General features: G+C 40.8%; 1 protein-coding gene across 36 annotated transcripts in view; it reads left to right on the forward strand.

The window, feature by feature from the left end:
- The window catches only part of CHD9 (chromodomain helicase DNA binding protein 9), a 281,829-nt gene that overhangs the window by 104,721 nt on the left and 155,187 nt on the right, over positions 1 to 21,921 (forward strand). For 26 of the 36 annotated variants that reach the window (XM_070063523.2, XM_070063508.2, XM_070063515.2 and 23 more), the window contains exon 2: positions 7,428 to 9,053. Coding sequence is in view for 21 of the 36 variants with exons in the window: in XM_051846761.3 (XP_051702721.1) it covers positions 7,599 to 9,053 (1,455 nt within the window). In the remaining 15 variants the exon portion in view is untranslated. Of the gene's footprint in view, positions 1 to 2,103; positions 2,271 to 7,427; positions 9,054 to 21,921 lie in introns of all 36 variants that reach the window. The other 10 variants (XM_070063507.2, XM_070063503.2, XM_089320025.1 and 7 more) reach the window with 1 other exon arrangement.

Below are 21,921 nucleotides of genomic sequence, written 5' to 3' on the forward strand. Positions count from 1 at the left end.
TCACGACAAGGGCTGTTCGTGTCATTGCTTTTCAAAGTGTCAATTTCACTTTTTCAGGTTTCCTTTTAGGTGCTCTGTTAGTTTTCACAGATTAGGGAGTCCCCTTTGGGACTGGCTTTGTTTCACTAAGTATGAGACATATATTTTATAAATAAAATTTGGGAATTCCCAATGTATTGATGATATTTAAGCCATGAGACTTACCTCACCTTGGGAGTGAATGTAGATAGAAAAAAGATTTAAATTATACTCATTAAATAAAAGGTTTCTAAAAAAATAAAAATAAAGTCTCTACCGTAACTCAAACCCAAATGGCCAAAAAATTATTTGACTTCTCTTGAATACCTGATAAAAAAAGATTTAAAGTATTTAAAGATTGAAATTTGTGAAAGAAACTGAAATTTTTCTTTCTTTAGGACAGAAACTAGGTAACTGTCTTTCTATCAGTTTAGTGAAATTAAGTGTTTCAAGGAGGCTTGTTGGTAACTATATCAGATCCTGCTGATAGGCAGGTAGCATTGAATGAAGATTGAAAAATATCTCTTGGATTGAGTTGTGGGGAGATCACTGTGTCTTGATCAGATTAGATTGGTGAGGTAGTGGGACTAAAGCTTTCAAGAGACAATGACAGGAAGTAGTTGAAGACATCAAATGTAAGTAAATTTCTTAAGTTTGGTTGTAAAGGAGACGATAAAAGAAAAAAGATTGGAGGAATAATGAGTTCCAGAATTTTTTTGTTTTTGTTGTTTAAAGATTGATTTATTTGAAAGGCAGAGTTACAAAGAAAGGGAGAGGCAGAGAGAGAGAGATTGATCATACATTTCTGGTTCACTTCCCAAATGGCCACAACAGCCAAGGCTGGATGGGTCTGAAGCCAGGAGCTTCTTCCAGGTCTACCATGTGGGTGCAGGTGCCCAGGCAGTTGGGCCATCCTCTGCTGCTTTTCCCAGGTGCATTAGCAGTAAGCTGGATTGGAAGTAGAGCAGCCAGGACTCAAACTAGTGCCCATATGGGATGCCGGCACTATAGGCTGCGGCTTAACCCACTGTGCCACATTGCCAGCCCCTGGAGGAGATTTTTTTTAAAAAAGATTTATTTATTTGGAAGTCAGAGTGATAGAGACAGCAAGACCAAGAAAAAGAGATCTTCCATCCACTGTTTCATTACCCAGATAGCTACCACTGCCAAATCTGGGCTAAACCAAAGCCAGGTGACAGTCACTCCATCTGGATTGCTGCTTCCCAGGTGCATTAGCAGGGAGCTGGATTGGAAGCAGAGGAATCAGGACTTGATCTGCACTTGGATATAGGATGTGAGCATAGCTTAAGCTGCTGCATCTCAATACCCATCCCTAGAGAGGGGGTTTTTGGAGATGGAAGTAACAATTAGTTTGTATGTTGATGAGAGTGATCTAGTAGGATGAAACAAATTGATGACTAGGGAAAGAGATGTAAAAACTGTCTGGGGTTATGTTCTTGAGTAGGCAGAAGGAACAAAGTATGAATGCATTGCTGTCTATCTTGTTATAACCAACTATTTTTTGACCTAAAGAAATCTAAAACGGTGCTGTAACATCCTCTGATACTTCCTAGTTTTATTGCTGTCTATCTTGTTATGACCAACTATTTTTTGACCTAAAGAAATCTAAAACAGTACTGTAACATCCTCTGATACTTTCTAGTTTTTTTTTTTAATCTGGTTTAGGAAAGTTAATCAGAAGTACTGGCTTGTAGGTAGGAGACTCATTTATTCTGGAATGTATCTGTATCCTAGCAGGTAAGCTCCCCCGAAAAGGAGTGAAGATAGAAAAACAGATAAATATAAAAACATGAATGAGAAGATTACAGGCTCTTGCCTACTGTAATCCATGTTGAATACAAAATTTAACAGTCCTTGTTACCTTTTAAAGCATTATTTCTAAATAATTAAGTGGCAGTATTGAATCCCTATTAATTTAATGTTTATATTCTTTCAATTAATTATTGCTCAAAAGTTTTGGAATTCCTACTTTTTAAAATTTTATTTTCATTTTATTTGAAAGGCAGAGAGACAGAGATATAGCCAGACACATAGAAATCTTCCTTTTGTTGCTTCACTCCCCAGATGCCCACAACAGCCAGGGCCAGACCAGGCCCAAGCCAGGAACCTCTACGTCTGCACATGGGTGGCAGGAAGCCAACTGCATGAGCCATCCCCTTTGCATCTCAGGGTGCACATTAGCAGGAAGCTGGAACTGGAAGTGGAGCCAGGACCTGAACCCAGGCACTCCAGTATGTGATGCAGGCATCCAAGTGGTCTCTTAAGCACTGCACCAAATGCCTGCCCCTGATTCCTGCTCTACTATATATATAACATATATATAATACTTATATATATATATGTCATAGATATCCTAAATTTCAAATTCCGGTTTTTATTAATATTCCACTAATATTTCCTGAATTGTCATGTAACATTCTAAAGTAAACATTTTCTCTATCCTAACATTACTTACTGTTATTAATGACAATAAAAATAACATAGCTTCTTTTGTTTGGAAAACTTTTTTTTTTTAAGGATTTATTTATTTGACAGGCAGAGTTACAGAGGGAGAGACAGAATGAACTTTTATCCATGGCCAGCACCGAGGCTCACTAGGTAATTCTCCTCCTGAGGCGCCGGCAGTCCCGGTTGGGGCTCTGGTCTGTCCCGGTTGCTCCTCTTCCAGTCCAGCTCTCTGCCATGGCCTGGGAAGGCAGTGGAGGATGGCCCAAGTGCTTGGGCCCCTTCACCGGTTTGGGAGATCCAGAGGAAGGTCCTGGCTCCTGGCTTTGGATCAGCTCAGCTTTCCTTGTTGTGGCCATTTGGGGAGTGAACCAGAGGATGGAAGACCTCTCTCTCTGTCTCTCCCTCTCTCTGTAACTCTACCTATCAAATAAATAAATCAGATCTTTAAAATACATATATATATATAATAAAAAATAATTTTACACACATAATTTTTTCTTAAAATATATTTATTGAAATATAGTTTCATTTGAAATACCTAAAGCAATACCTTTAATATTCACAGAATTTATAAATATAACCTTCATCAATTTTAGTACATTTTCATTACCCCAAAAGGAAACCTTGTAACTGGTAGTCCAAACCCACTCACCCTGCCCCCAGGTCTATAGGTGACCTCTAATCTCTATAGATTTGCCTATTGACATTTTAGATAAATGGAACCGTATAACCTGGGATCCTTTTGGCTGACTTCTTTTACTTAGCATAATTTTCAGAGATAATCTGTGTCCCAGTACTTCATTTTTATTGGTGAATAATACTGCTTCAATTTGCCATGTTTTATTTATCCATCCATTAGGTGGTTTCCCTTCTGCCCCATTTTTAAAATAATTTACTTATTTGAAAGGCAGAATGACTGAGAGGTAGAGACAGAAAGAGAGGTCATCCATCCACTGGTTCATTCACCAAGGGCCTGCAACAGCTGGGATTTGGCCAGGTGGAAGCCAGGAGCCAGGAACTCTGTCCAGGTCTCCCATTTGGGTAGCAGGGGACCAAACAATAGAGCCATCAGCTCTTGCTTCCCAGGTGCAATAGCAGGAAGCTGGATTGGAAGTAGAGTAGTTGGGACTCCTGTATAGGAGTAGCAGGTACTCCTAGATTGTATATAGGTGTCCTAAGTGGCAGTCTTACCTACTGGGTCACAATGCCCGCCTGTTTCCCCTTTTTTGACTACTGTGAATAATGCTGCAGTGAACGTTGGTATACAAGTTTCTGTTTGAGTTCCTGCTCCCAATTCCTTTGGGTATGTTTGTAGCAGTTGAATTGCTGAATCATATGGTAAATCTATGTCTAACCTTTGAGGAACCACTAAATTGTCTGCCAGAATAGCTGCATTCCCACCAGTAATGTGTAAGTTCTACTTTTCCACATCCTTTTTTTTTTTTTTAAGATTTTTTTTTCTTTTTTTGAAAATCAGAGTTACACAGAGAGAGGAGAGGTCTTTCATCCGATGGTTTACTCCCCAGTCGGCTGCAACGGCTGGAGCTGTGCCAGTCCGAAGCCAGGAGCTTCCTCCGGGTCTCCCACGCAGGTGCAGAGGCCCAAGGACTTTGGCCATCCTCCACTGCTTTCCCAGGCCACAGCAGAGAGCTGGATTGGAAGTGGAGCAGCCGTGTCTCAAAGTGGCCCATATGGGATGCTGGTGCTTCAGGCCAGGGCATTAACCCACTTCATCACATCACCGGCCCCTCCTTTTTTTTTCTTTTTTTTTCTTTTTTTTTTAATTAGGCAGAGTTAGACAGTGAGAGAGAGAGAGAGAAAGGTCTTCCTTCCAGTAGTTCACCCCCCAAATGGCCACTATGGCTGGGGCTGTGCCAGTCCGAAGCCAGGAGCTTCTTCCTGGTCTCCCATGCGGGTGCAGGGCCCAAGCACTTGGGCCATCCTCCACTGCCTTCCCAGGCCACAGCAGAGAGCTGGACTGGAAGAGGAGCAACTGGGACTAGAACCTGGTGCCCATATGGGATGCTGGCGCCGCAGGCAAAGGATTAACTGGAGCCGCGGCACCAGCCCCAGGAGTCAGGAGCTTCTTCTGGGTCTCTCATGTGGTTACAGGGGCCCAAGGACTTGGGCCATCCTCTGCTGCTTTCCCAGGAATAGCACCAACCCCTCTTTAATCAATTCTAAGACATATAGTTTTGCTTTTAGTATCTCTGAACTTGGGATGTGTCTCAGTTGTTGTCTGGCAGGTAACTCATAGAATAGTTGTCAGTGCCTATTTGAACACAAATTTAGTCATAGTTATTTATATTGTCAGCACTTCAGTTGAGCTGTGTACATTGTTAGTATTACTCATTTAATTGCTGTTCAACATGTCTTTGAAAAGATTACACTGTTGTTCAGCATTTAATCAAAAAGTTATCGAGTATGCAGAAAGGCACAGAACTAGAGCAACAAAGCATAAATTTCGTATTAGTGATGCAAATATTCATTGTTGAAGAAATGACAGCAGTTCCACATTTTCTTGCCAAGTAACAGTCAAGTTTTTTATTGACTAAACAAAGCACTTTAAGACAGGAAAAAATAGATTTCCAAGAATAAGTCTAATTCTGATTAAGCTTAAAATTTACTTATTATAAATTGAAAATTCTAAGTGGCATAGTGTTACAATTGGTAAAATTTCTTTATTTTTATCAACTGATGGTGTACCTTATCATTAATTGATGACATAGGGGTTCTTCCAATGTAGTATTTGAATTTTTTTCTTAAATGTTCCACTTGATCGTATATCCATATGAAAACATAAGTTGTTGCTTTCCTGATTAAGAACTTAAGTATACATAGACTTTCCCAAATCTTGTGTCTGGAGCTTCAGATACAAAGTGTTGCTACTGCTTTGTTCACTTCAGACCTTGTACTCTCCATATGCTTGGTCTCACAACTGTGAAGTCTGGAAAACATTTTATTTTTCTCTATTTTACTTTTTTTTTTAAAGATTTATTTATTTATTTGAAAGAGTTATACAGAGAAAAAAGGAGAAGCAGAGAGAGAGAGAGGGAGGTCTTCCATCTGCTGGTTCACTCCCCAATTGGCTGCAATGGCCAGAGCTGAGCCGATCCAAAGCCAGGAGCCAGGAGCTTCTAGGTCTCCCATTCGAGTGCAGGGGCCCAAGGACTTGGGCCATCTTCCACTGCTTTCCCAGGCTACAGCAGAGAGCTGGATTGGAAGTGGAGCAGCCAGGACTCGAACCGGCACCCGTATGGGATGCTGGTACTGTACGCGGTGGCTAACCTGCTACGCCACAGTGTTGGCCCCTATTTTACTTTTTTTGAAATATACTTACTACAGCATTTAGATACTATTCATAAGTCGATCTCTGGGTAAAATTAATCTAGATTCTGTAGTTTTTACCTCTCAGAATTTTGTTTAGGAATTAGCCTCCAAAAATAAAAGTTTCTTATGCCAGTATTAATCTTCTAATTAACTAATATTAGAGGAGTGAAAACCTCCGTTTATGATTCTGTATTCAAGACAATGGTGGCAGAACAAAAAATTACCTTTGTTAGATGTGATACAAGCCTGGAATTATAGTGGTTAGCCTTTTAATATTAACAAGTAATGTATTAGACCCTTTATACCTATCAGTAGTGTTTATGAGTATATGTATAAAAATAGATATTTGCCTATCAGTATCCATGGGTTTCTTTACCTAGGGTTCTTCAACCATGAATTCAACCAACTTTGCCTTGAAAATATTTGGAAAAATACACCTGTAGTCAACATGTATGAACTTTTTTTTGTCATTATTTCCTAAACAATACCCTATAAAAACTATTTACTTAGCAATTATGTTGTTTTATGTAGTATAAGAAATCTAGAGATGATTTAAAGTACATGGAAGCATATGCATAGGTTATGTGCAAATAATAAACTGTTTTTGTACGAAATTTGAGCATCCGTGGATTTTGGAACCTGTAGAGGTTCCTGGAGTCAGTTCCCTCAGATAGTGAGGGACAACCATATATGCATAAATAAAAATATAATTATTTTTCTCTTGTGACTATCATAAGATCAATTTATTGCTTAACTGAAGCTCTTGTTTGTTTTCTCCTCAGTTTGATTTCTCAGTATTTGCAAAGTTTGGTAATATAATGAGCAACATGCATACTCCAAATTATTTAACCAGAGTGGCATTAGGAACAGAGTAGTGAATACAGCTGCTAATATGAAGGTGCTTGCTTTTTCTTCACAGATGTCTCAATCAGTTGGCTGTCAGGAAGCTGATCTTCCATAATAGATAAACAGGAGGACTATGGTAGCAATATGTGTGATATCTCCCAACATATTCTCCAGCACATGTCTGTGCTGTCAGTTGACCAGATGGCTAATTTTTATCTCACTCTGAGCTACTTTATTGTCACTTCATGCAATTGCTCTTCTTGATGCATTTTCACATCTACTCTGAAATAATTTATCTGTTCAGTAAATCCAGAGCAAAAGATCACAGTGCCCTTATTTACATGAGAAGTTTTGATGTCAGCTGTCTTAACAAGACATAACTTTAAAGTATAATACATATAGATAAACTTTATAAATTGACTAGTAGTGCCAGGGACTTATGACCATTTTATAGTATAGAGTATGACATACTATACCCAAGTTTATTTCATATTCTTTAATCAAAGTGTATCAACTTCAAATTAAAGTAATACGCATGGCTACTTTTAAATACACATAGTCAAGTCCCTTTTTTCCTTACAGAAAAAAATAAAGTCCCCGTTTTTCTTTATAGAATATATTAATGAGCTATTTGCAATGAATTATTCCATAAAAATAGTATACACTGAGATTTTATGTTTTTAACACCAGATATCAACTGTGTTTACAGACGTTTAGTGAATGCTTATTATTAAATGTAATTTCTTTTGTTCTTGTTTTCCTAGGATTCTGACACTTTGTAACATGTCATTGTCTGGAGCAATAATGAACATTGGCCTATTTTGGATTAGTTGATGACCTTCGGAAATGATCCAATAATACTGGATTGGACATTCAGAGAAGCTGAATATACTCCATTTGGAGCTGACAACCCAGATTGTTACTGAAGTTTCAAGATGACAGATCCAATGATGGACTTTTTTGATGATGCCAATCTTTTTGGTGAAACCTTAGAAGGTTTGTCAGATGATGCATTTGTACAACCAGGACCTGTTTCTCTAGTTGATGAGTTGAACTTGGGTGCAGAATTTGAACCTTTACACATAGACTCGTTGAATCATGTTCAGGGTCCTTCAACACATCAGAAGATGACTGATTTTGAACAGTTAAATCAGTTTGATTCAATGAAATTTCATCAAGTTAATCAGTCTTTTGGTAGTCCACCTGAACATGTGTTATCTCCACACTCTCAGTTTAATTGTTCCCCAATCCACCCCCAAAACCAGCCCAATGGTTTGTTTCCAGATGTAGCAGATGGCAGTCCAATGTGGGGCCATCAGACTGCTACTAGCATTTCAAATCAAAATGGATCTCCTTTTCACCAACAAGGACATTCACATTCTATGCATCAAAATAAAAGCTTTGTGGCACACCATGACTTTGCCTTATTTCAGGCCAATGAACAACAAACACAGTGTACTTCACTACGCTCACAACAAAACAGAAACAATCTTAACCCAGGGCAAAATTCTCTTAATCAGTCTAAAAATTTTATGGATGTTAATGTTTCTGGTTCACACAGAGTCACTGTTAACCAGCCACCTCAAATTACTAATGCATCTACTTCACAACAGTCTCTTTCAATGCAATTTTCTCAAACGTCAAATCCTTCAGTACACTTCCTCAAGTGTAGCAGTCATCAAGAGGGAAATTTTAATGGACCTTCTCCAAATATGACTTCTTGTTCTGTCAGTAATTCACAGCAGTTTTCTTCACATTATTCCTTTTCCAGTAATCATATATCACCAAACAGTCTCCTTCAGTCTTCTGCAATTCTTGCACCTAATCATACAAATCAGAGTTTATCTGATTTTACTGGAAGTAATTCATTTTCACCTCATAGAGGAGTCAAGCAAGAGTCTTCTCAGCATATCCTAAACCCCAATACATCATTGAATTCAAATAATTTCCAAATGTTGCATTCGTCACATCCTCAGGATAATTATAGCAATTCAAAATTATCTCCTGTACACATGAACTTTCCAGATCCTGTTGACTCAGGAACTCAAATGAGCCATTTCAATGATCATGTCGAAAGTAATGGCTTTTCATCTTTAGAAGAGAATTTACTTCATCAAGTGGAATCTCAAAATGAGCCATTCACAGGACTTGACCCAGAGGACCTACTTCAGGAAGGTCTCCTTCCCCAATTTGATGAGTCAACATTTGGGCAAGAAAATTCAAGTCATGTTTTAGATCATGACCTTGATCGACAGTTTACTTCACATCTTGTAACACGGCCTTCCGATATGGCTCAAACTCAGTTGCAAAGTCAGACTCGGACTTGGCACTCACCATTTTCTAATCATCAACATTTGCATGACAGAAATCGCCTATGTTTACAACGACAGGTATGTAGTTCTTTGCTTTTATTTTGGTGACTTGGGGTAGGGAGGGCAATTTATATGTTGAGTTAATTTTATGTGAGATATATTCAAGATTTCTCAAACTTCATAATTCTCTTGAGTATCTTAACATGGGTTTATATTGCTTCAAAAATCATTGAAAATGATTCATTGATGTGCTCAAAGCAATAGACTAACTTTATATTTTGAAAATTTCAAAGTTTTAAAAAGACTTCCTTATAACTTTTAATTATGATTAACCTTATCAGGTTATTTTAACAAAAACAGACCCTTAGTAATAGACTGGCAAAGTTTTATTACAAGTATGATAGACACAGAATTAATATTCCTACAGAAAGTCCATATAAATTGGTTAGCAAACATTTAAGATCTCAATTGATAACTAGATAAGCATATAAAATGAAATTCACAAAAGAATATCGAATTAGTAAAACTAGAGTAATTTGCAACTTTAGTAGAAAATTTCAATGTGGTCAATAATTTCATTTTTACCTATTAGGAATTTTAATGTTACTGCTTAATGCTACCAAATTTATGGTGAAATTGATACCTAGTTTTGCTAATTGATACAGATGTTTTAGAAAGTAATTTTGTGGTATATTACTATAATACAAAGATAGCAAAAGTAAAAGTACTCAGATATTTGTCTTACTGTACTCATTTATAATGAACTAGAAATGACATAGCTTATTATGACATCAAGATTAGTTAAATTGTCTTGGACATTAAAAAGAGTTTCAAGAATAACCCTGATAATATCTTACAGATAGGGAAAAGCATAATTCATAACTAAGATCACAGTAATGTGGCTAAAAATGCAGAATCTTGGGGTGGGTGTTTTGGCACAGCTGGTTAAGCTGACACTTGAGACTTGCATCCCCTGCTGGAGTGGCAGTTTGAGTCCCAGCTGTTCTACTTCTCATTTAGCTCCCTGCTAATGTGCCTAGGATACAGCAGTTGATGGTTCACGTACATGAATTCCCGCCATCCACTTGGGAGACCCAGATAGAGTTTCTGGCTCCAGGTTTGAGTCTGGCCCATCCTCAACTCTTGCTGCTATTTGTGGAATGAACCAGCAATTGGAAGGTCTCTCTGGCTCTCTGCCATTCTGCCTTTCTAATAAATAAATCTTTTTTTTTTTTTTTTTTTAAAGACCAAACAAAGAATGCATGATCTGATTCCAGAATTCCTTGATTTGAATCTCGGCTCCTGTTAATAGCTGTGTGACTTTGGGCTGGTTATATAATTCTATGTGTCTTTTTCCTCATGTTTAAAATGTGAACTAGTAGAGTCTATTTTATAAGATTTTGGAAAGAATTAACAGTGTTATAGCATGTAAAAGTGCTTAGGACTAATGTGAAATATATAATAATAAATATTTAATAAATGTTTTTATAATCATACATTTTTCATAGTAGTATGAAAGTATGCATACGAAAAAATACCAGAAGGGCATTTGTTTTAGGGTAGTAAAGAGTATATTTCTCTTTCCCTTATTTTCTAGTTTTTGTCATGTGAGTATATTGCTTTTATTTATTTTATTTGGAAGGTAGAGTGACACACCAGAGAGATTGACAGATCTCCCGTTCACTGGTTTACTCCTCAAATACCTGTGACAGTCAGGATTGTACCAAGCCAAAGGCAGAAGCCTGGAACTCAATATAGGTCTCTCAAACGGGTAGGAGGTATCCAACTATTTGAGCCGTCACCTGCTATCTTCCAGGGTGCACAGTCTGCAGGAAGCTGGAATTGAAAGTGAAGCCAGGGCCGGCGCCGCGGCTCACTAGGCTAATCCTCCGCCTAGCGGCGCCGGCACACCGGGTTCTAGTCCCGGTCGGGGCGCCGGATTCTGTCCCGGTTGCCCCTCTTCCAGGCCAGCCCTCTGCTGTGGCCAGGGAGTGCAGTGGAGGATGGCCCAGGTGCTTGGGCCCTGCACCCCATGGGAGACCAGGAAAAGCACCTGGATTCTGGCTCCTGCCATCGGATCAGCGCGGTGCGCCGGCCGCAGCGCGCCGGCCGCGGCGGCCATTGGAGGGTGAACCAACGGCAAAGGAAGACCTTTCTCTCTGTCTCTCTCTCTCACTGTCCACTCTGCCTGTCAAAAAAAAAAAAAAAAATAAAAATAAAAAAAAAAAAAAAAAAAAAAGAAAGTGAAGCCAGAACTCAAACTCAGGCATTCCAGTATGGAATGTGGGCATTTCAAGCTGAATCTTAACCACCAGGCCAAACACCTGCCCCAGGATATTACTTTCTTAAAAAAAATTGTATTTTCTGAAATCCTGTTGTTAAATTAACGATTCATAAAATGATTCAGTACCTTTCTTACCCATGAGACTCGGTGGACAATGAAAATATTTTCCAGTTTTTCATTTCAAAGACTTCAAGTGTTTGAAAAGACCAAATTGATTTTAGTTCTGTTTCAAATAGTATTTTCAACACATTTTTTTAAAATGTTTGGATAGATGTAAGGATTCTTAAAAGGCACTTATATTATGCAATGTATACATGTAACAAAACATCACACAGTACACCATAAATATGTATAATTTTTTTTAATCTTTTATAAGCCCTGCACCTCCCCTTCTTCTAGTGTTGAGTTGAGCATTATGATTTTGCTCCCTCTACTGGAAGAGAATCAAGCATTTCAGTCAAGAAGGATGGACCTGGGAAAAATTGCCACTTAACAAACTTAAGTTCATGTATTTTCTGTGTACATTTCTGATTGATTTGACTAATTATTTTGTCCAATGTATAATTGAAGTTGTGAAGCATAAAGTTTTTTAACTTCTTAATTTTTCTAAGGCTTGTTATAATTTTTTTGAAAGATTTATTTATTTATTTGAAAGTCAGAGTTACACGGAGGAGAGGCTGAGAGAGAGAGAGAAAGAAAGAGGTCTTCCATCCACTGGTTAACTCCCCAATTGGGCGCAACAGCTGGAGCTGTGCTAATCTGAAGCCAGGAGCCAAGAGCTTCTTCCAGGTCTCCCATGCAGGTGCAGGGGCCCAAGGACTTGGGCCATCTTCCACTGCTTTCCCAGGCCATAGCAGAGAGCTGGATCGCAAGTGGAGCAGCCAGGACTCCAACCGGCATGCATATGGGATGCCCGCACTGCAGGTGTTGGTTTTTTATCCTCTATGCCACAGCACTGGTCCCTTGTCATTTTAATTCATGATTTTTGTTTTCTTTTATCTTGTAATGTATTTATTTGGACGGCAGAGTTACAGAGAGAGAAAGAGAGAGCGCGCTTCGCAAGTGAGCACAGCACTGGCCCCATCAATTCATGTTTTTCTAAACATGTTTTGTTTCTTTTCCATGGCTTTAAAAAGTGTTCAGATTATGGCCGGTGCTGTGGCGTAGCAGGTAAAGCCACCACTTGCAGTGCCCGCATCCCATATGGGCGCTGATTCGAGTCCTGACTGCTCCAGCTCCGATCCAGCTCTCTGCTGTGGCCTGGGAAAGCAGTAGAAGAAGGCCCAAGTCCTTGTGCCCCCTGCACCCATGTGGGAGACCTGGAAGACGCTCCTAGTTCCCGGCTTTGGATCGGTGCAGCTCTAGCCATTGCGGCCAGTTGGGGAGTGAACTAATGGATGGAAGCCCTCTCTCCCTCTCCCTCTCCCTCTCCCTCTCCCTCTCCCTCTCCCTCTCCCTCTCCCTCTCCCCCTCCCCCTCCCCCTCCCCCTCCCCTCCCCCTCCCCCTCCCCCTCCCCCTCCCCCTCCCCCTCCCCCTCCCCCTCCCCCTCCCCCTCCCCCTCCTTCTGTGTAACTCTTGACTTTCAAATAAATAAATCTTAAAAAAAAATAGGTCTCCCTATATTGATAGCATATAGACAGACAGCTATCTGAACAACATTCTCAGACCCATCATAAGCAACCTTTTACAAATCTTCTTATTTGATACTGTTAAATTAATAAAGGTTTCGTTTAATGTTAAAGATTTATTTTATTTACTTGAAAGAGTTGCAGAGAGAGAGAGAAACAGAAAGGGAGTTGTCTTCCATCCTCTGGTTAACTCCCAAAATGGCCACAATAGCCAGAAATGAGCTGATCCGAAGCAAGGAGCCAGCTTCCTCCTGGTCTCCCATGTGGGTGCAGGGGCCTAGGGACTTGGGCCATCCTCCACTGCTTTCCCAGGCGCATTAGCAGGAAGCCAGATTGGAAGTGGCGCTGTGACATAGTGGGTGAGGCCGCTGCCTGCATTGCAGGCATCCTATATGTATGCCGGTTTGAGTCCCGGCTGCTCCAGGAAGCTCCTGGCTCTTGACTTCCAATTGGTGCAGCTCTGGCCTTTGCGGCCATCTGGGGAGTGAACCATTGGAAAACTAACACTCACTCTCTCTCTCTCTCTCTCTCTCTGCCTCTCTGTAATTTTGACTTTCAAATAAATAAGTAAATCTTTAAAAAAAAAAAAAAAGAATGAATGAAAGAAAAGAAAAGGAAATGGAGCTGCCAGGATTCATGTGGAATGACAGGGCTGCAGGTCAGGGCTTTAACCCACTGTACCGTAGCACTTGGCCTCAATAAGGTTTTTAAATCTCACCATTTTGTTTTGGGATTTGTTCTGTTTCACTGACTTCTTGTTCTTTTTTTACATGTCCAAAATAGTTAAAGGCAGTCTGTTTGTAATATTTTTTGACTTACTGAAAACCTGTTTCCAAGTTTCTTATTTCTTCTTAGTGTTAAATGTGATATTTGGAATTTGTTGATTATAGGAGTAAAGAGAGATGGATTGGTAAAAGAAGGTAGGGGAATCATGGATTGCATGTCAGTTTTATATGGACTGAATTATAGGTCACATCCTAAATATGTTCAAATTCAAATGATTTAATGTGTGGAAATTTATGATTTATTTTGGCTGAGTGTTTTTTGCTGATGTAATTTTGGCATATTTTGATATGTTACTACATAGCTGAAATGTTGTCTTTTTATTTTTAAATATTCATTTTTTATTTCTTTGAAAGACAGAGTTACAAGCCGGCGCCGCGGCTCACTAGGCTAATCCTCCACCTTGCGGCGCCGGCACATCGGGTTCTAGTCCCGGTCGGGGCGCCGGATTCTATCCTGGTTGCCCCTCTTCCAGGCCAGCTCTCTGCTGTGGCCAGAGAGTGCAGTGGAGGATGGCCCAGGTCCTTGGGCCCTGCACCCCATGGGAGACCAGGAGAAGCACCTGGCTCCTGTCTTTGGATCAGCACAGTGCGCCGGCTGCGGCGGCCATTGGAGGGTGAACCAACGGCAAAGGAAGATCTTCCTCTCTGTCTCTCTCTCTCTTTCACTGTCCACTCTGCCTGTCAAAAAAAAAAAAAAAGAAAAAAGAAAGAAAGAAAGAAAGAAAGAGTTACAGAGAGGTGGAGAGGAGTGGTGGTGGTGGGGGTCTTCCATCCTCTGGTTCACTCCCCAAATGGCCACAACAGCTGGAGCTGAGTCTATCTGAACTTAGGAGCCAGGAGCTTCTTCTGGGTCTCCCACACAGATATAGGGGCCCAAGGACTTGGGCCATCTTCTACTGCTTTCCCAGACCATAGCAGAGAGCTAGATGGGAAGAGGAGCAGCTGGGACTAGAACTGGCGCCCATATGGAATGTTGGTGCTTCAGGCCAGGCCTTTAACCCACTGTGGCACAGTGCTGGCCCCAAAAATGTTGTCTTAATAAGTTATGTTTTTATGATGCTTTTCCTGGTTCTATGGAAATTTTTTCTGAGGTTTTTAATTGAGTTATTTTTCCCTCTAATTGCAATAATTTTGATTTTAATTAAATTTGCATTATGTATTCTATAGAAGTTAAGAAATTTAAAAAATATTGAAGTGGCATAATATTTTATTTTATCAAAAATAATTCTGAAATACATTTTTATTATAACCAAGACAAAATATTCTGTAATCTGTTGTTTGAAAATTCATGGGTAGTACTATCTTTAGAATCGTAGAAGGGGTCAATACTGTGGTGTAGTAGGTTAAGCCTACTACCATATGGGTGCAGGTTCGAATTTGGCTGTTCCACTTCTGATCTTGCTCCCTTCTGTTGGCTTGGGAAGGCAGTGGAAGATGGCCTAAGTGCTTGGGCTCCTGTAACTGTGTGGGAGACCTGGAAGAAGCTCTTGGCTCTTGGCTTCAGATTGGGCAACTTTGGCCATGGCAGCCATTTGGGGAGTGAACCAGCAGATGGAAGACCTCTCTGTGTTTCTCCCTCTTTCTCTGTAACTCTGCCTCTCAAATAAATAAATAAATATTAAAAAAAAAAGAATTTTAGAAAGTTCTATTAGAATTTTGGGTATTTAGAGAATATTTTTGTACGCCTTTTTCTTAGTCACCAACTGAAGTAGAGAGGTTGCAGATATAATTTCAAATATCTTAGAATACCCTGTAGTCTGTGTCAGTTGTTAAAAATAGGGTATATTCAGCTTCTTGCATTTGGGGAGTGTACCAATAGATAGAAGATATCCCCCCCCCTCTCCCCCTCTCCTTCTCCTTCTCCCTCTCCCTCCCTCTGTAACTCTGCCTTTTAAATAAATAAAATACATCTTTAAAAATGAAAGGGATATTGCTGAGATCATTTCTTATCTATTGGACTCTTGATTTTGCCACTTAACATGGAGGTGAGAAAAATTGCTGGATGTAGGGGGAAGAAGCTGCAGGGAGATGAAGAGGCAAGGAGTTCAATGGGGAGAGGAAAAAAAATGCTATAGCAAGTGCTTTTTAATGTAATTATTTTCAAAACATTACATTTACAAAAATTACAAAACAGTACAGAAAATACTAGTTTACCTCTAAATTTTGGAATTTTTCTGGCTTATGACAAATATTTTCTGCTGTTTTGTAACATAAATTCTTTTGTTTTTATCTTTTTTGTAAGAGTTAGTCATTTATTTGAAAGGCAGAGTTATATAGAGAGAGGAAGAGACAGAGAAAAAGAGATTTTTCCATTTGCTGGTTCCCTCCCCCAAATGGCTTCAACAGCCAGGGCTGGGTCTGGCTGAAGTCAGGAACATGGAATATCTTCTGGGTCTCCCACATGGGTAACTGGGGCCCAAGTAATTGGGCCATCTTCTGCTGCTTTCCTTGGTGCGTAAGCAAGAAACCTAAATTGGAAGCAGAGCAGCTGGGACTCAGACTGGCACTCTGATATAGGATACCAGCGTTGCAGGCAATGTCTTAACCCACTGCACCACACCAACCTGTCTTACTTGTTAAATGGAAATAGCATACGGGGTACTGTATGATCTATCAGTGTTTGTAAATTAAACTTAGTGTCAGAATTCTGTATCAGTGAAATGTGTGATCACTGAACTAGTAATCAAAAGAGAAAATAGAATTTTTTTAAAAGATTTATTTATTTATTTGAAAGGCAGAGTTACAGAAAGAAAGAAATCTTCCATTACTGTTTCCATCTCAAATGGCTGCAACAGCTGGGGCTGAGCCAGGCTGAAGCCAGGAGCCAGGAGCCCCTTCTACGTCTCCCACATGTACGTAGGGGCCTGAGCACTTGGGCCATCTTCTGCCACTTTCCCAGGTGCATTAACATGGAGCTGGGCTGGAATTGCCACATGGGATGCTAATGTCACAGGCAGTGTCTTAACCTGAAACACCATGATGCCAGCCCCCTTTAAAAAAAAAAAAAAGATTTATATATTTATTTGAAAGGCATACTTAACAGAGAAAAGGACAGAGAGAGAGATCTTCCATCTTCTGGTTTACTCCCCAAATGGTCACAACAGCCAGAGCTGAAGCAGGTTGAATCAAGAACCTGGAACTCCATCTGGGTCTCCCATGTATGTAGAAGGGACCCAAGCACTTGGACCTTTGTGTGCTACTTTTCAGGGCACATTTTCAGGGAGCTTGATCAAAGTGGAGCAGGCAGGACTCAAACTGGCATCTATATGGGATGCTGGTGCTGTAGGTGGCAGCTTAACCTCGTGTGCCACAAAGCCTACTCCAGAAAATAGAATTTTAGGATGTATTTTATGTAATGCTTTGTTGACTTTTATATTCTGATGATTTTTTTACTTTGCTACCTAGAATTTTTTTTCCAGTTCAACTCAAAATATTTATTGAGTTCCTGCTATTTTCCAGACTTTGTCCCAGGCACTCAAGACATAGCAAATACCTTGAGTTTTTATTTCATTTTTGTTGTTGTAAATAGAGAAACTTACAGAATTGCTAGACTTAGGAAAAAAAATTTTAAAGGTTTGAGCAGCCTGTGCTAAGCATATTTTATGATAGTGATTTTTTTTCTGATAAATTCAATAAATGGTTGTTAAAAAGAATTGGACAACACAGGAAACAGATGAAAAACACGTTACTTGTAATATCACTATGAAAGGATCAATACTGTTGATATTTGTTTTATAAATTTCTAGTAATATCTGTTTGTCTCTACCCCATTCCCCATCTGTATATTTTTCCATGTTTAAAAAGCAAAGTTGGGATCATATAATTTATGCTTCTTTGGCAGATAGGATTTTTATCTTCCATTTTAATACATTGTATATATATTCTTCATTTCATTAAATATTTTTCCAAAAGTGTTTGCCATTGTAAGGTTGCTTAAGTACCGTATGAAAGTAAGATAATTACTAAGCTCTAGAAAAGTCAATGTCTTTAAAATATTTGTTTTTCTTACAAAATTGTTGTAATAGATTAATTTATAGTAGGTACAAAGTAATAAAACATTGTAATATCCAATACAGATAGCATTTACTTTGGGCCAAGCACTTTTCTGATTACTTAACATATATAAACACTTCGATCCATCACATAGTTCTTTTATTTGGGTATGGTTCAGTGCACTTGGGAGCAAACTGAGGTATAAAGAAATTAAATAAATTAACTTCCAAGTCATATAGTCAGTAAGTGTTCATACTGGATTGAGCTGTTTGATTCCATTATCTGTGGTCTTAACCCCTTTCACTTTACTTCATAGTTGTTAGTGCATTGTAATAGATAATAATGTTATAAATGATTTCTTTTTTTCTCTCCACTGAAAAATCTACCTTAACTTAGAATCTTTAAGTGGAGAACACTGTTAAGACTCATGTTTTCTGACTGTAGTGGCAATAGCTTATCCATTCGTAGAGAAAATACAGCCCTACAACAACCAAACAAAAACTAAACTAGATTATTTCTTCCAACAGTGTTTTGACATTTTAAAATTTTAAAAAGATAATACCAAGTAGGCTGGTGCTGCGGCTCACTAGGCTAATCCCCTACCTGCAGCACTGGCATTCCGGGTTCTAGTCCCGGTTGGGGCACTGGATTCTGTCCCGGTTGCTTCTCTTTCAGTCCAGCTCTCTGCTGAGGCCCAGGAAGGCAGTGGAGGATGGCCCAAGTCCTTGGACCCTGCACCCGCATGAGAGACCAGGAGGAAGCACGTGACTCCTGGCTTCGGATTGGTGCAGCATGCTGGCTGTAGTGGCCACTTGGGAGGTGAACCAACAGAAGGAAGACCTTTCTCTCTGTATCTCGCTCTCTCTCTGTGTAACTCTGCCTGTCAAAAAATAAAATAAAAGAAAAAAAGATAATACCAAGTGCCTCAAAGAGAAACCTAGTAATTATCTTAAAGTGTTTCAAGGATTTTAGAGGTCAGAATTAGATCCGGTCAGTGGTAATCACAGAAGCAGGTTTTCCTTTAGTATAAGGAACAAGTGTGAAATACAAGTCTTCTACTGAAAGCAGAGAGGTGGAATAGCTGAAATGTGTCACAGAAGGAATTTCTATAGTGGGTGTATAATAAATTCAATTGCTAGGTTATTTTAACTCCTAAGAATCTATAGTTGTAATTTTAGGTTTCATGTTGGACAAATCATTCATATTGTCTGTTTAGCTCCTGAGTGGTGATTATGATGAAGAAAGGTAAAGAAGTATGACAAGTCCTCCACTATTCAACAATGTCAAAGCATTATTTGTTGGAGATAAGTAAAGTTTGTAGCTGTTTTTTACCTCCTCTGGAGGGTCATGGTGATTGTGGTAGAGTACTCTTTAGGAAAAGATGAAAAGAAATTTTGATTTTTATAGGGAGGTCTTATATGTTGAGAAATTTTCTTAAGTATTATTTTCTTCGTTTCTTTTTTTTTTTTTTTTAACTTGAAAGGCATGGTTACAGAGAGGCTGAGGTGGAGAGAAAGAGGTCTTCTGTCACTGGTTGACTCCCGAAATGGCTGCAATGGTTGGAGCCAAGCCAATCTGAAGCCAGGAGCCTCCTCCAGGTCTCCCACATGGGTACAGGAGCCCAAGGACTTGGGCATTCTTCTCCTGCCTTCCCAGGCCCTAGCAGAGAGCTGGATCAGGAGTGGAGTAGCCGGGACTTGAACTGGTGCCCAAATGGGATGCCAGCACTGCAGGCAGTGGCTTTACCCACTACACCACAGTGCTGGCCCTTGTTTCACTTTTATTTACTTAAGAGACAGAGAGGGGCTGGCTCTGTAGCGTAGGGGATAAAGCTACTGGCTGCAGCACCGGCAGCCCATTTGGGCACTGGTTCAAGTCCTAGCTGCTCCATTTCTTATCCAGCTTTCTGCTAATGGGCCTGGGAAAGCAGTGAAGAATGGCCCAAGAGTTTGGGCCCTTGCACCCATATGGGAGACCTGGAAGAAACTTTCGGCTCCTGGCTTCATCCTGGCCCAGCTCTGAGTTTCCTGTAGGTCTACCATATGGGTACAGGGGCTGAAGCCCTTTGGCCATCCTCTGCTGCTTTCCCAGGCACATCAGCTGGATCAGAAATGGAGCAGCTGGGAGTTGGACCTGCACACAAATGGGATGCTGCCACCACAGGCTTTACCTGCCATGCCACAGTGCTGGCCTCAATTAAAAACTTTTTTAGGCTGGCGCCGCAGCTCAATAGGCTAATCCTCCACCTGCGGCGCCAGCACCCCGGGTTCTAGTCCCGGTCAGGGCGCCAGATTCTGTCCCGGTTGCCCCTCTTCCAGGCCAGCTCTCTGCTGTGGCCAGAGAGTGCAGTGGAGGATGGCCCAGGTCCTTGGGCCCTGCACCCCATGGGAGACCAGGAGAAGCACCTGGCTCCTGCCATCGGATCAGTGCGGTGCACCGGCCGCAGCACGCCGGCCGCAGCGGCCATTGGAGGGTGAACCAATGGCAAAGGAAGACCTTTCTCTCTGTCTCTCTCTCTCACTGTCCACTCTGCCTGTCAAAAAAAAAAAAAATTAATATATGTGTTTATTTGAAAGGCAGAGAAAGGAGAGATCTTTTATCTGCTTGTTCATTCCCCCAGTGCCTGTAAAATCAGGACTGTACTGTGCCAAAACCTGGAGCTGGTAACTGAACCCAAGTCTCCATGTGGGTGGCTGGAATCCAAGTACTTCCTCTCAGGGTACCCATTATAATACAAGGAGTTGAAATTGGAAGTGGAGCTAGGACTCAAACCCAAGGGATGCAGGCATCCCAAGAGGCATCTTAATTGCTGCACCAAATGCTCACCCTAGTTTCTATTGATTGATTTTTTTCTCCCTCAATATAGGATGTATTTTCCTGCTTTTTCGAATGCCTGAAAATTTTAAAAAATTTATTCATTTGAATGGCGGAGAAAGAGAGCATGCATGAGTGTGAATCTCATCTGCTAATTCCCTCCCAAAATGCCCACAATTGTGTCGACTGGGTTCAGGCCCACCTGGTCCTGGGACAGGGTGAGTTTGTAGCCAAGAGATGGGAACAAATCCAGGTTTTTTAGGTGGCAAGAACCCGAATAATTGAGCCATCACCACAGCTTCTCGCCATGTACATGAACAGGAAACTGGGATCAGGAGCCATAGCCAAGAATCATACTAAGGAACCCTGATGTGGGATGCTCATCTTAACCACTAGGCTGATTGCTTGCCTTTGCCTAATAATTATTGAATGTATGCCCGATATTGTGAATTTTTTTTAATATTTATTTATTTTTGGGTCAGCACTGTGGTGCAGCAGGTTAAAGCTCTGGCCTGAAGTGCCAGCATCCCATATGGGCGCCGGTTCTAGTCCCAAATGCTCCTCTTCTGATCCAGCTCTCTGCTATGGCCTGGGAAAGCAGTGGAAGATAGCCCAAGTCCTTGGGTCCCTGCACCCACATGGGAGACCTGGAAGAGGCTCCTGGCTCCTGGCTTCAGATTGGCTCAGCTCCAGCCGTTGCAGCCGTCTGGGGAGTGAACCAGCGGATGGAAGACCTCTCTCTGTGTCTCTACCTCTCTCTGTAACTCTGTCTTTTAAATAAAGAGTTAGAGAGAGAGAGAGAGAAAGGGAGGAGGGAGGGGTCTTCCATCTGATGGTTCACTCCCTAATTGGCTGCAACAGCCGGAGCTGTGCCGATCCAAAGCCAGGAGCCAGGAGCCTTTCCAGGTCTCCACGTGAGTACAGGGGCACAAGGACTTGGGCCATCCTCCTGCTTTCCCAGGCTATAGTAGAGAGCTAGATTGGAAGTTGACCAGCCAGGTCTCGAACCGGCGCCCTTATCGGATGGCAGTGCTTCAGGCTAGGGTGTTAACCCACTTTGCTACAGCGCCAGCCCTGTGAATTTTTCTTTTTTTTTTTTTTTTTTAAAAAAAAGAACATTTATGCAATAGAGAGGCCTCCCATGCCCTACTTCATTCCTCAAATGTCCTCAACAGCCAGATGTGAGCCAGGCCAAATCCAGGAGTCTGGAACTTAATCCAGGCCTCCCATGTGGATGGGAGGGACCCACTACTTAAGCTGTCACCTACTCACTCCCAGAGTTTGCATTAGCAGGAAGCTGCTATCAGAAGTGGAGCTGGAAGGGATATGGCTATGCCAGATGGCTGCTTAAGTGCAGCACCGAATGCCTACTCCTAATTTTACCTTTTAAAATTATGGAAAACTTGCATTCTTGTAAATATTGTTCGAGTTTGGGGAACAT

Source organism: Oryctolagus cuniculus, chromosome 18 (assembly GCF_051225735.1).
Source record: "Oryctolagus cuniculus isolate XC-2025 breed Fujian yellow rabbit chromosome 18, ASM5122573v1, whole genome shotgun sequence".
NCBI classification, from domain to species: Eukaryota; Metazoa; Chordata; class Mammalia; order Lagomorpha; family Leporidae; genus Oryctolagus; species Oryctolagus cuniculus.